Source organism: Garra rufa, chromosome 25 (assembly GCF_049309525.1).
Source record: "Garra rufa chromosome 25, GarRuf1.0, whole genome shotgun sequence".
In the NCBI taxonomy this organism is placed as follows: Eukaryota; Metazoa; Chordata; class Actinopteri; order Cypriniformes; family Cyprinidae; genus Garra; species Garra rufa.
The window spans coordinates 23,907,105-23,922,328 of record NC_133385.1 but is presented as its reverse complement, the minus strand read 5'-3'; the positions used below and the strand labels follow the sequence as shown (position 1 = coordinate 23,922,328).

At 35.4% G+C, this 15,224-nt stretch overlaps 1 protein-coding gene across 1 annotated transcript in view; it reads left to right on the top strand.

Moving 5' to 3' along the window:
• The first annotated feature begins 2,067 nt into the window (after positions 1 to 2,067).
• aass (aminoadipate-semialdehyde synthase) overlaps positions 2,068 to 15,224 on the top strand; it is a 39,246-nt gene continuing 26,089 nt past the window's right edge. Inside the window, exons 1-12 of the mRNA XM_073831730.1 lie at positions 2,068 to 2,387; positions 3,621 to 3,862; positions 6,264 to 6,440; positions 6,598 to 6,682; positions 6,790 to 6,857; positions 7,467 to 7,613; positions 7,755 to 7,833; positions 7,961 to 8,088; positions 11,433 to 11,584; positions 12,533 to 12,655; positions 14,496 to 14,607; positions 14,791 to 14,850. Of these exons, the coding sequence (XP_073687831.1) occupies positions 3,623 to 3,862; positions 6,264 to 6,440; positions 6,598 to 6,682; positions 6,790 to 6,857; positions 7,467 to 7,613; positions 7,755 to 7,833; positions 7,961 to 8,088; positions 11,433 to 11,584; positions 12,533 to 12,655; positions 14,496 to 14,607; positions 14,791 to 14,850 (1,371 nt within the window). The 5' untranslated portion in view covers positions 2,068 to 2,387; positions 3,621 to 3,622. The remainder of the gene's footprint in view (positions 2,388 to 3,620; positions 3,863 to 6,263; positions 6,441 to 6,597; positions 6,683 to 6,789; positions 6,858 to 7,466; positions 7,614 to 7,754; positions 7,834 to 7,960; positions 8,089 to 11,432; positions 11,585 to 12,532; positions 12,656 to 14,495; positions 14,608 to 14,790; positions 14,851 to 15,224) is intronic.

Below are 15,224 nucleotides of genomic sequence, written 5' to 3'. Positions count from 1 at the left end.
GGGTAGGGAATCAAAATAAATAAAACATATCTTATACTATATATATTTCTCTGTGAATACAAGCACACTGCGTTTTTTAAGAGATCGAGTTTCAGCGTCCTTTCGTTTCTGTCAAACAATACCCATTGAGGTCTATGCGATGACGGATATTTCGTATTTCAGTTTAACTAAATAAAATTGAAATGCCATAATCAGTATCAAAATTCTGGTACTCTTTATTGGCACTAATAGAACTGTAGACGCTGTGCGCACATTATGAAGAGAAAAGGCCCCCTCTGGTGGACGAAACTAAAAAGGGAAATATTCTCTAGTCTAAAATATATTGCACGTACAACCGGTAAATATAAATTAATATATGGGAAAGATGCCATTGCAACAGTAATGGAACTAAACAGATGCTAACACTATTTTTGCGTTCAACGTTCCAAACGTTGGCAAAGCTTGGGGACAACTGGTCAGGCTTAAAAAAGGTTTTAAAAATATTTTATATTTCATGTATTAATAATATGTTAATAAAAGAGCTTGTATTAGGGGGGTTTATTGAAGTATAGATGGTAGTGAGTTGGTTTAAATCGTTTAATAAATAGATCTCGATGCATTGTGGGAGGGTGGGGCCATAAATTATTTCAGCACCACAAGACTGAACAGCTCCCAATATTATATTATCTAAATATTTTCCGAATGCTACAAATATTTCAATTATGTCTAATGTGAGCGATATTCAACTTTGTATTCCTCTTATCCAATTTTCTGCAAAAACGAACACTTTCGAATTCAATTCAAACTTTTTGTACATTTTTGTAAAACTTCAGTTTCTATTTTATTATTATTATGGGTTTTTATACTGTAAGACAACTTAAGGAAGGCTCTCATGGCGTATTTGATAACATTTGTATAACCGCAATTTTACTACAAATACCACGGTTAAACTATGTTTAATGGATCAAAACCTTGGTTAATTTGTGGTTACATTGGTTTAACCATAACTGTTTTTTTATTATTTGTGGTAAAACCATGGTTAATTTTCGTAAGGGTTGTGTCCTAAATCTATTTCTATTTTCTACATCTATACTCGGTGTCGTGTTATATGTTAATTCTCGTTCAAAACGACTGTAAAAATTGTGTTTACGCGGAACAAAGGACTAAAACTTTAAGAATATTAGGGGGAAACTGATTTGTTGGTCTTCCCTTCAGACAATTAACCATAGTAAAAGTGTAGTAACCATGTTTTTTTAACGTATTGATTACCATTTGTATAACCCTTACGAAAATTAACCATGGTTTTATTATAGTAAAAGTGTAGTAACCATGTTTTTTGGCGCATTCTTTACCATTATAACCATAGTTTTACTACAAATACCATGGTTAAACCATAGTGCAGCAACGCCTTGGTTAATTTGTGGTTACCATAGATTAACTATAGTAGTATCCATGTATTTTTTTGGTTTTATTTGTAAAACCATGGTTAATTTTTTTAAGGGAACCACAGTTTTACTACAAATACCATGGTTAAACTTAGTGTAGCTAAAACATGGTTAATTTGTGATTACCATGGTTTAACCATAGTAACTGTGTTTTTTTGGTGTTGTTGTTTTGTTTTTGTTTTATTTGCAGTAAAACCAACTCGTTTCTTTTTGCCTGGCCAGTTTAAAATGACCAAAACTCCTATAAACCAGCCATCTGATCTAGACCAGATTGGTAACCAGTTAAAACAACGTTAGTCTGGTTTGAACGGTGTTTTTCAGTCAGGAGTATGGAATTGTTATTATTGTCGTATTTCCTTCAGTAACTTTAAATCTAGCTGGTAACACGAATAGTCCGTTGTGGTTTTAATAATAACATCGCTGGATATTTTTTATGAACTTGGAGAAAGACGAAACACAAAACAGAACATTTTACCTCAGATCTCTCCTTTCGACCACAGTATTTGTAAGAGCGCGTGCACGCGAGAGAGAAAGCGCGCGAAAGGTGAAGGGAGAGGAAGGGTCTATTTCCTCACGCTGCTCAGTCATAAAGCTGCGACGCGACGTCAAGGGCACGCAAGGAGGCAGATCCGCGTTCTGAGTCGGGATTGGTGGGAGCTAATCCAGGGCTCGGATTACTTCACTGAAGTGGAGACGCATTCCAGGCAGAAACAAATATATGTGCTTCTATACCGCATGGATATGTTTAGTTAGCGCCACATTATTTGCCTGACGTCTTGAAACAGGCCAATCCCCTGGCGTTGTTCTTCCGCCATTCACGTTTACGCGATACAGTTACAGTCATAAGAGGGGGGGCGAGAGTTTATATATAAACCTCCTGTGCATTTCACAGCACGTTAATGTGATTATTCAGCCGGTGCAACGCTGTAGGTGCTAGCAAACTGCTTAAGTCTAAGGGTACAGGTATGTATCGGAAAAACTCATTGCACATGCAGTCAGACACTTGTTGCTTATGAGCTGCTGGAAATCTACTATACAGGGCTGTTTCTCAGTAACACTGAGGTTTTGAGGCAAATGACTGCGTGTTTGTTTCTCACAGTGGTTATGTTTCAGACTAAACAGGATGTTTTTTTTGTAATACATGTCAGGTTGGGGCAAGTTGTCACATGAGTTTTATATGTTTGGGTTTCATTAAATCGTTTTATGTTATTTTAAGTAGCCTACTAATTTATTTAAAATAAATTATTTGTGACCCAGGACCACAAAACCAGTCATAAGGGTCAATAAATAAGCTTTTAATTGATGTATGGTTTGTTAGGATAGGACAATATTTGACCAAGATACAACTATTTGAAACTCTGTAATCCAAGGGTGCAAAAAATTGAGCAAGTCGCCTTTAAAATTGTTAGCAATACATATTACTAATCAAAAATTAAGTTTTGATATATTTACGGTAGGAAATTTACAAAAAATCTTCATGGAACATCTTTATTTAATATCCTAATGATTTTTGGCATGCAAGAAAAGCGATAATTTTGACTACAAATATGCTACTTAAGACTGTTTTTTGTGGTCCAGGATCACATTTCTTTTTTTAATAACATATTTTAAATGTTTTTATTTTGAATATATCTGAAAATGCTATTCTTCTCAAAGCAAGTTTCCATTGTGACAGCTATGTTCAATAGCTGGTTTTCTTTCTTACTTTACTTACCTACAGTTCAGTGTCTGACTTTGCAAAGGTCAGACTTTAAAAAACAACTTCACTACAATACATTACAGTCATTTTCTTCCTGAAGAATGCAAACCACATTCCAGGTACTGTCAGTTTACAGCTGGGTTCACATGATCATATGACATATGCTACTCTTTGAAGTTTTAAAAGAGCACACTTACAGCATGTACAGAAATGCTGCTTTAGTTGTTGCTAGTTGTGATAATAAATATATTTCAATAATGGCATGTCAGATACTCAGATGTTAAGTCAGGTTCATTTAATTATCTTTTAATTTATATTTATTCTAAGCAATTTGAAAAGCGATATATCAATATAACTGACTCCTTTGCAAATCATAGGCTGGGTTTCTAGGATCACTTTTCTGTACTTCTATCACTCTCAGCATTTCTCAAGTGTGATTTTCAGATCTGTGTAGTTGTGGTAATCTGTTTTGTAACCTGTTTTGTAAACTGGTCCAGTCATGCTGCATCTCTTGAGGAGCCAGGGCCGAGGGTTTAGGGGCTGTGTGTGCTGTCAGCAGAGGTCTCAGCATCAACATCATCACCAGAAGGAACCCAAGAGCATTGTAGCCATCCGCCGCGAGGATGTCAACGTGTGGGAGAGACGCGCACCTCTGGCACCACGACACGTCAGGGAGATCACAGCAGCTGGACACAAGGTCCTCGTGCAGCCCTCCAACAGACGGGCCATCCATGACAGAGTGAGTAGTGCTTATTAGTATTTATTGGTGGGATGCATTAAACTGATGAAAAGTGACAGTAAAGGCATTTACAGTAAAAGTGAAGACTGGAGCTAAAAATTCAGCTTTTCATCACAGGAATACATTACAATTTCAGTTATGTTCAAATAGAAGACAGTTATTTTAAATTGTGATAATATTTTACTGGGTTTTTTAATCAGAAAACTGCCGTTCAAAAGTTTGGGATCAGTTCGATTTTTATTGTCTTTTAAAGAAGACTTTTCTGCTCACCAAGGTTGTGTTATTTAATACAGAAAAACAGCCATATTGTAAAAACAATTATTACTATTTAAAATATGTGACCCTGGACCACATAACCAGTCATAAGGTTATATTTTACAAAACTGAGATATATACATCACATGAAAGCTCAATAAATAAACTTTCTATTGATGTATGGTTTGTTAGGATAGGACAATATTTGGTCGAGATATGTCTATTTGAAAATATGGAATCTGAGGGTGCAAATAAATCAAAATACTGAGAAAATCACCTTTAAAGTTGTCCAAATTAAGTTCTTAACAATGCATATTACTAATCAAAAATTACATTTTGATATGTTTACAGTGGGAATTTTACAAAAAAAATCTTCATGGAACATGATCTTTACTTAATTTCCTAATGATTTTTGTCATAAAAGAAAAATCTATAATTTTGACCCATACAATGTATTTTTGGCTATTGCTACAAATATACCCCAGCGACTTAAGACTGGTTTTGTGGTCCAGGGTCACATATTTTAATATATTTCAAAATATAACTTATTCCTGTGAGGCAAAGTTGAATTTTCATCAGCCATTTCTCCAGTCTTCAGTGTCACATGATCATTCGGAAATCTTTTTAATGTGCTGATTTTTTATCAATGTATCAATATTTTTTTAGACACCTGTGTTGCCCTTTTCAGGGTTCTTTAATGAATAAAAAAAAAAATAAAGAACAGCATTTATTTAAAAAAGAATAACAATGTAAGTCAGTTTTTTTATCGGTTTAACATATCCATGCTGAAAAAAACATGAATCTCTTTTGAAAAAAGAGAGATAAATTGACCCCAAAATTTTGAACAGTAGTGTATATTGTTACAAAACATTTCTATTTCGAATAAATGCTTTTCTTTTTAACTTTTTATAAAAAAAAACTATCATAGGTTCCAAAAAGAAATAATAATAATAATAATCAGTACATTCATTTCCAACATTAATAAATCTGCATGTTAGAATGATTTCTGAAAGATCATGTGACACTGAAGACTGGGGTAAAGATGCTGAAAATCCAGCTTTACATTAGGAATAATTTATATTGTAAAATATATTAAAATAGAAAAATGTTATTTTAAATTGCAATAATAATTCACAATATTACTGCTTTTTTCCCCCCTGTCTTTTGATTAAATAAATGCAGCCTTGATAAGCATAAGAAACTTCTTTAAAAAACATGAAAATCTTACTAATCCTAAAATTTTGAACAGCAGTGTGAATGCAGCCTTAGTGAGCATAGGAGACTTATTTATTATACTTTGATAAATGTCTATACTTGTTCTCCCACTTTTTGGTGCTGTTAATGTTATTGCTAGGGCTTCCCTCGACTAAAGATTTTTCTGGTTGACTAGTAGTCGTTCGTTTTAAGCATCAGTCGACTATTAGTTGCACGTTTATTAATAAACCATATAAATCATAATAATGAGCCTTTAATTACCTACATGGCCTAATAAGCACTCAAAAAAAAGCTTGCCACAGCGCACCGGCAGATATAATAATTATGAATGTGTTTGGGAAAAACAGCAACAAGACTGCATTAATAATAATTTGTATGGCTTTCTTTGTTTTCATCTTAAATAATGAAGTTGGCGACACTTGGCTCCTCATCTCCGCAGTAGTGGATGCGCCTGTATGTTTCATACAGATAACATAAACTGAGAAAATTAGTTTTCCATTTGAATTGGTTCATTTGAAAGTAGACATTTCTCTCTCTATAAATACATTTTTCATGTTTCATTGTGAGTTTCAAAGTTTTGTGATCCAGTTAACAGAGACTGAGACGGCATTATTATCATTATTTTGCAAAAGCGCAACGCTTTGTTGTTATTCTGAGTGCACGTAAATAAACGTAGAGTCCTTGCAGATTCGAAAGATGAATTTTATCTGTATGACCAAAAATGACTATTTTAAGAGCAAGTCATTAAGCCATTTCTGTGGGTTTTTTTGTTCTGCGACTAATGAAATTTGTGTCGACCAAGCCTCTTCTTGTCAACTAAAGGTTAGTCGACTATTAGAGGGCAGCCCTAGTTTTTTCCCACTTGATATTTTATATGCATGAATGAAAATCTTATCTGATTGAGTAGAATCGACTCTTTCTGTTTTTGCAGTACTACGAAAAAGCAGGTGCTGTTATCCAGGAGGACATCTCAGAAGCATCTGTTATCATCGGTGTAAAAAGACCCCCAGAGGAAAAGGTGTATCCCCGCAAAACCTATGCCTTCTTCTCTCACACAATTAAAGCACAAGAGGCAAACATGGGGCTCCTAGACGACCTTCTTAAAAAGGTGAAAGTCTCTTTATACAATGAAACTAGTCAAGGACAGTGTTTACACTGGAAGCCAGCTGCAATACTCTCTCTAACGTCATATGTGTTTGGAAATATTTATTCAGGGCAAGCAGCTTTCACAAGATACTCATGTTTCATAATATCCTTGCCTTTAGGAAGTTCGACTCATTGATTATGAAAAAATGGTGGATCCCAATGGCTACAGAATTGTAGCGTTTGGGCAGTGGGCTGGTGTTGCTGGTATGGGATCTTTTTGATGGTGTCAACATAATGTGTGTGTATATATATATTATAATAATGTCTTTAAATGGTTTCCCTGCTGTTTAACTTGTCTGTATTTTTTATAGGAATGATTAACATTTTACACGGTCTGGGCTTGCGTTTTCTTGCCCTTGGACATCACACCCCATTTATGGTATTGTTTTTTTAATTGCAAAACTATAATGATAGAACTTTTGAATTATGTGTTTAGTTATTATTTCTTAATTATTTAGTGCGTTTTAAAGTTTACTTCCAGAACAAAAATTTACAGATAATGTACCTCCTTGTCATCCAAGATGTTCATGTCTTTCTTTCTTCAGTCGTAAAGAAATTGTGTTTTTTGATGAAAACATTTCAGGATTTTTCTCCATATAGTGGACGTCTGTGGTGCCCAGAGATTAAACTTCCGAAATGCAGTTTAAGTATATAAATTGTATTTATTTTTTTTCCTTAAATAACCAATCGTCCTTCCTCGGCTGGAATAGTTTACAGCCGCATTTGGGGTCATTTGAAGCTGCATTTAAACTTGCATTTGGAACTGCATTTTGGAAGTTCAAACTCGGGGCACCATAGAAGTCCACTATATGGAGAAAAATCCTGAAATGTTTTGCTCAAAAAACATAATTTCTTTACGCCTGAAGAAAGACATGAACAATTTGGATTACAAGCGGGTGAGTACATTATTTGTATATTTTAGTTCTGGAAGTGAATTTCTCCTTTAAGCAATTTTTAGGTAAATGTTTTCATATTTGTTGCTTGACAGCACATTGGTATGGCGCACAACTACAGAAACGTCAGCCAGGCCATCCAGGCAGTGAGGGATTGTGGGTATGAAATTTCCTTAGGTCTGATGCCCAAGTCCATTGGTCCTCTCACATTTGTGTTCACTGGCACGGGCAATGTGTCCAAGGTAAGTGCATTTTATTGTTGTGTAAATAATTAAAGTGCCTCAAACATGTCAATGCAGCACATGCCTACAAACAGAAAAACAGAAGTGTGAGAAGGAATGCTTAATGGTCTAAAAATTATTCTAAAAATGGTTCCTTGCCAGGGTGCCCAAGACATTTTCAACGAACTCCCCTGTGAGTATGTGGAACCTCACGAATTGAAAGAAGTCTCAGAAAGTGGAGGTATTTCTTGTTTCCTGTTTTTTTTTAATGGTTACACGTAAAATGAAGTGTATTTGCTTCTGGGGTGTTTGCGTTAATCAGCATTTTGCTGTGTGTGCAAGTTGACTCATGCTAATCTGATTTGCAGAGATGACCAAAGTGTACGGCACAGTGATCAGCAGACACCACCACCTGATAAGAAAGAGCGACAGGCTCTACGACCCCCTGGAGTACGAAAACCATCCTCAGCTTTACACGTCGCACTTCAGGGAGACCGTAAGTAAATATACCAGGCAGCTAATTGGTTCTCCTTGTGGCTGCAACCCAAAAATGTAAATTTACTGAAAATTTGCTCATCCTGAGGCCAGCCGGGATGTAGATTTGTTTTTTTAGTTTTTTTTTGTTTTGTTTTGTTTTTCAAAACAGATTTGGAGAAATTCCGCATTACCTCACTTGCACACCAATTGATCATTTGCAGTGAATGGCTGCAATTAGAATGAGAGTCCAAACAGCTAATAAAAACATCACAATAATCCACAAATAATCTACACAACTTCAGTCCATCATTTAACATCTTGTGAAGCGAAAAACTGCATTTGTAAGAAACAAATCAGCTAAAATACGAGTCTTCTATACACTATTGTTATAGAGTTATAAATCTGGAGAGAAATATACACAAAACAAAGCATTGTTTACAAGTGAAAACTGTCCGAAACGGTTCTAAACAAATGTTGGTTTGATGTGAGAGGACAACAGAGGATCAATTTACTAGAGGAAGCGTTATTTGGGATTATAGACTGGTATTTTGCAGATTAAAATTTAGTTAAAACACCTTAATGATGAATTTGTTTCTTACAAAAACTCAACTTTTCGCTTCACAAGATGTTAACTGATGGACTGGAGTCGTGTGGATTACTTGTGGATTACTGTGATGTTTTTATCATCTTTTTTGTCAATTATTCTGACAGCACCCATTCACTGCAGAGGATTCATTGGTGAGCAAGTGATTTAACGCTGAATTTTTCCAAATCTGTTACAATGAAAAAAGAAACTCACCTTCATCTTGGCTGGCAAGAGTGAGTCAATTTTAAGCAAATTTTAATTTCTAGGTGAACTATTCCTTTTAAAGGGCACTTATTATTCCCCTTTTCACAAAATGTAATATAAATCTTAGGTGTCCCCAAAATGTGTCTGTGAAGTTCTAGCTCAAAACATCCCATAGATTACTTATGGCATTATTTTGAAAATGCCTATTTTGAGTGGAAGCAGAAACACGCTGTTTTAGTCTTTTTAAATGCAAATGAGCTACTATGTGCAATTTCAGCTTGTATTGATATTTTAACGTTTCTGTTCCTGCGTTCCTCTGTATTATCATTCCGAAACCAGTTCAAGTAGAAAAAAAATACAGGTTAATAACGTTATTATAAAAAAAAACCACACACAGCCAGTGCACCATAATCTTTTCTATATTTTGGCCAAATGTAGGCTACTAAACAAAAGAAAAATCTGTTAAATCTTTAAAGAATGCTGTTAGAATAAATCTCCACAACAGACAGATGCAAGACATCATTCAAAACTGTAAGCTTTTGCAAAATAAAGAAAACTAAAGTTACTTTCCACCATCTCATTTTCCTTTCTGTAAACATTTGATCGTGTCACAATAAACCGAAACTCATCTAATTTTTTTGATGTAAGTGAAATACTTAATGTAATGTATTCTTTTTTTTTTATGTAAGCCTATAGCTTTATTCTGCTTTCTCGGTTCACAGAAGCGCTGCAGGTGTGTGATCTGTGGAATCCATCTTACGCTATCCTCGGATAAACTCTAATGCCAGTGCATTGCCATTGCGATTTACCCATGACGAGTTTACGTTTCACTCATTGGATGCATCAGCTCACATATGCATAAGCTGTATTATTTGACTTCTTGATTGCATTTTAAAGTCATATCAGTTTAAATTTCTGAGATACGTTTTTCTGGATGCGCACATCTGAAGCACGCGATTAGATAGCGGCTGTCACACAACATGTACTAAACTAGATTCTCTTTAACACACAAGTTTATGTTAAAAACAGTCTGTTATGTGTATTAAAGAAGTAGTTCATTTCCAGAACAAAAATTTACAGATGTTCATGTCTTTCTTTCTTTCAGTTGTAAAGAAATTGTTTTTTGAGGAAGACATTTCAGGGTTTCTTACCATGTAATGGACTCCTATGGTGCACAGGATTTTAAACTTCCAAAATGCAGTTTAAATGCAGGTTCAAAGGGCTCTAAATGATCCCAGCCGAGGAATCTAGCAAAACGATAAGTTATTTTCTAAAAAAAAAAAAAAGTTACAATTTATAAACTTTTTAACCTCAAACTCTTGTCTTGTCTAGCTCTCCATAACTCTTTGCACTCCGGTTCATGACAGTTAGGGTATGTCGAAAAACCCCCATCTCATTTGTTCCTCATACTTCAAAATCGTCCTACATCACTGCAGAAGTACTGACCCAGTGTTTTCAAAGTGAACATGCAAAGAAGGTCAAATGCCCTTTATAAAACAAGGTAAAATAACGATGTAGGGTGAAGTTGGAGGAAAAAATGAGATGGGAGTTTTTCGACATACCCTAACTGTCATGAACCTGTTTGAGTTCACACAGACCTAAACAAGACAAGCATTTGAGGTCAAAAAGTATATAAATTGTCAATTGTCAATTTTTTTTTTTTTTTTTTAAGAAAATAAACTATTGTTTCGCTAGGTAAGACCCTTCTTTCTTGGCTAGGATCGTAGAGAGCCCTTTCAAGCTGTATTTAAACTGCATTTTGGAAGTTAAAACTTGCGGGTACCATAGAAGTCCATTATATGGAGAGAAATCCTGAAATGTTTTTCTTTTAAAAAAAACTTTTTTTACGACTGAATAAAGAAAGACATAAACATTTTGGATGACAAGGGAGTGAGTACATTATCTGTAAATTTTTGTTCTGGAAGTGAACTACTCCTTTAAGTGACAGCAGTGTAATATACAGTGCATGTGCTGTTAATATGTGACTCTGGACCACAAAACTATTTGTAAGTAGCACGGGAATATTTGTAGCAATAGCCAAAAATACACTGTATGGGTCAAAATGATACATTTTTCCTTTATGCCAAAAGTCATCAGGATATTAAGTAAAGATCATGTTCCATGAAGATATTTTGTAAATTTCCTACTGTAAATATATCAAAACTTAATTTTTGATTAGTAATAAGCATTGCTAAGAACTTCTCACTCAGGGCGGGGTCTCTGCTAATATGGCACTGTCTGTCAACAATTGTGGGTGGGGCTTACGGATTCTATGATCAGTAAGTTTTGAGGATTAAAAAAGGAGCGGGTGGATTTTTAACTTTATAGGGTGGTTGTGTACACACACTGCTAACACACATTTATGTTCAAATTTATGTGTTATGTTCAAATTTTGTGTAATAGGTGACCTTTAAGGTGGTGTCGTATTTACCTCCATTACAGGAAAAATCTAGTTGTTTCATTGGAAATCCACATGATCTGGAATTTCCCCATACAGATTTTTCCAAATTTCTCTAATGTGACTGCATCTTTATTGACTGCAGTGACTGAAAAGCATTATTGTGTTTGCATAGGTGGCCCCTTACACAACCTGCCTGATAAACGGCATATACTGGGACCCTCACACACCCAGACTGCTGCGGCGACTGGACGCCCAACGACTGATCAGGCCCGTTATACCTGCAGTATCGTCACCTGATCATGGCTGCCCTGCGCTTCCCCATAAGTAAGCTTGCACTCTTATTGTTGGTCTCCAAAATGACCAAAACACCATAAAGTATCATAAAAGCTGTTTCTTAAAGGGGTCATGACATGGATTTTTTAAAATTAGTTTAAAGGGGTCATCGGATGCCCATTTTCCACAAGTTGATATGATTCTTTAGGGTCTTAATGAGAAGTCTATAACACACTTTGGTTAAAATTTCTCAAGGGTAGTGTAAAAAACACTTTTTTTTTTTTTACCCTGTCGAAATCGGCCCTTTTTAGAGCGAGCTATTCTGTTGCATGTTCCTTTAAATGCTAATGAGCTCAGCTCGCCCCGCCCCTCTCTGCAGTGGGATGACGAGCTGTAATGTTTACTTTAGTAAAAATAAACTATCCACTTATTCCTTATACTGGGATCCTTCTGATATCTGTACAAACACACAAATGAGCTGTTTAAACCAAACGCGCCAAAGCAAACATTCTTTTTTACTCCATTTGTCGTATTGATAACAACAGACAAGTGTGTGGACTGTGTCAGAAAGTGAGTGCGCATCTGCATAATGTATTCGTTGTAGACAAGATGGCGGCAATGGTTGAAATTTCTGTTTGCTTTTGACACGACGCGACACTCACATTAAGCGTGATCAAGTCAGCCAATAGCGACTGAACACTGATGGGTGGGGCCTGTGTTGATAACTTGCTCTGGAGGCGGAGTTTATGCAAACGACTAGTTCTGGGCGATGTCACCTTGCCCCATAGGATCAAAAAACGGGATGTTTTTGGAGCTTGATTAAACAAATGTTTTGTTTATAATAAGGAGGACTTCTTAAGCTATGAAACTTGCAGGAAGTTTCATCTCTTATATGCCAAAAGATCAAGGCAAATTTGATTTCTCATGTCATCACCCATTTAAAAAGTTACAAGTTATTTGTGTGAGAAATTGACTCATCTGATTATCTGTGAATTTCAGGTTATTGGCCATTTGTGACATCTCTGCGGACACAGGTGGCTCCATTGAGTTCATGACTGAGTGCACTACTATTGAGAAGCCTTTCTGCATGTATGATGCCAACCAGCATATTGACCGTGACAGGTGTGGCACTACTTTCTCCAACTCAATTTTAAACGTCAGCACAAAGTTATGTCTGGAGGACGTTGAAATAAGCTAGATGTCCCAAAGATTTTCAATTAGCTGAGTTATGTCTAGAGACCAGAATGTCATGCATAATTAAAGTGATGGTTCACCCAAAAATGAAAATTACCCCATGATTCACTCACCCTCAAGCCATCCTAGGTGTACATGATTTTCTTTCAAGCTAATACGATCAGAGTTATATTAAAAATGCTCTGACTCTTTCAAGCTTTATGATGTATGGTGATGCATTGCTGCCACACACATTATTTTTCCCACCCAATTACACTGCCATTCAAAAGTTTGGGATCAGTAAGCTCAAAAATACTGAAAAAAACAATACTGAAAAATATTACAATATAAAATAATGGTTTCTATTTTAATATATATTAAAAAATGTTTTTTTCCTGTGATGCAAAGCTGAATTTTCATCAGCCATTACTCCAGTCTTTAGTGTCACATGATCCTTCAGAAATCATTTTAATATGCTCCTTTATTATTAAAATGATCTATGTTGGCAGCAGTTGTGCTACCATTTATTCGAAATATAAATCTTATCTAACAATATAAGTCTTTGCTATCACTTTTTATCAATTTAACACATCCTTGCTGAATAAAAATAATTTCTTTCAAAAAAGGAAAAAATACAAATTTACTGACCCCAGACATTTGAACAGTATTGTATATTATTAGAAAAGATTTCTATTTTAGATAAATGCTGTTCTTTTTAACTTTTTATTCATCAAAGAATCCTGAAAAAAAGTATCACAGGTTCCAAAGAAAATATTAAGCAACTGTTTCCAGAACTGATAATGAATCAGCATATTAAAATCATTTCTGAAGGTTAATGTGACACTGAATACTGAAGTAATAATGCTGAAAAATTCAGCTTTGATCACAGAAATAAATTAGATTTTTAATGTATATTAACATAGAAGAACGTTGTTTTATATCGTAATAATATTTCACAATATTATTATTTTTTCTGTATTTTTGATCAAATAAATGCAGCCTTGATGAGCATTAGAAACTTATTTAAAATGTGAATGGCTTTAAAGGGTCGCCCAAAAATAAAAATTAGCCCATTATTTACTCGCCCTCAAGGCATCCTAGATGTATATGACTTATATTAATCATTATATTAAAAATTGTTCTCGCTCCTTTAAGCTAATATATAATAATATTATTATCTAGCTTGTGCTAACAGTAGGAAAGTTTCCTGACTTTAGCAAAGGAAAACCAGTCTTCTCTTGGCTTTTATTAAAATCCTCTGACATTCAAGTCCTCGTTTTATACTTCTAATTCGTGACCGTTGTTTTGTTTTGATCTCTCCACTGCGCATCCGCCCGGAAATGCTTCTGTTGTTAGCACAACCTAGATTAAAGTGATTTTTACCTTTAAAAAATGCATTGATTCGCTATAGGAGGCCTTTATTCACCCCCTGGAGCTGTGTGAGGCACTTTTTATTATGGATGGATGCACTTTATTGGACTTGTTTTAGACTGAAGAGAAACACCCGCCCATTGCATTATGAAGCTTGAAGGAGCCAGAAGAGCCAGTTTTTTAAATATACTTCCAATTCTATTAGTCTGAAAGAAGGAAGTCATATACACCTAGGATGCCATGAGGGTGAGTAAATAATGGGCTAATTTTAATTTTTAGGTGATTAACTCTTTAACACAAAGAAGCATTTCAAATAAGGGAAGCAATCCTCCATCAACAATGTAGAAACCACTTAGCAATGCAAGTTAATTCAAAACACCAAATGAATGCCCTGGCAACCTCTAATTTGTCTGTGCAGTGTGGAAGGTAATGGCATTCTCATGTGCTCCATCGATAACCTGCCCGCCCAGCTGCCCATCGAGGCAACTGAGTATTTTGGTGACCGGCTGTTTCCTTACATCTGGGAGATGGTAAGATATGCCACAGGGTGGTGAGTAATTATCCAACAGCATGAGATGCTTTGCTCAGAATTGCTTTGAACACTGGTATAGTTATGACTGAGAGACTTTTTTTTAGTTTTTCGCCTGTTTGAATGTGATTTGTGATGAGTACTGCTGTTGAGCAGATTTGTAATGGTAGCCTTTATCCCGCAGCTCCCATCAGACGCCACCAGGCCACTAGAGAAAGAGGATTTCTCTCCACAAGTCAGAGATGTGAGTGTATTAAAAGGGTGTTTTTACAACTTACAACTTTTTTTTTTTTTTTTTTTTGCGCTCTTGCAACATAATGAAATTCTTCCTTTGGGTTGTGATTGTATGCGGTCATGCACTTCTGCACAAAATGCTGCACAGAAGGCAGACTCAGAAATGTGTGGAAAAACTTGAATCAGAGCTAAATGGGCGGCGTTTCAGCTGGAGCCCGTCCACACATTCATTGATTTTCAGTATGGAACTAAAGCTGAGAAATCTGAAATACACATTTCTGTTTACTTTGAGGTAAGGGGCGCATGTATGATCAGTCCAGAGATTTAAAGTTCATTGCAGCAACTAATGGAATTGCAAAAATAATAAGTATTATTTTCCACACA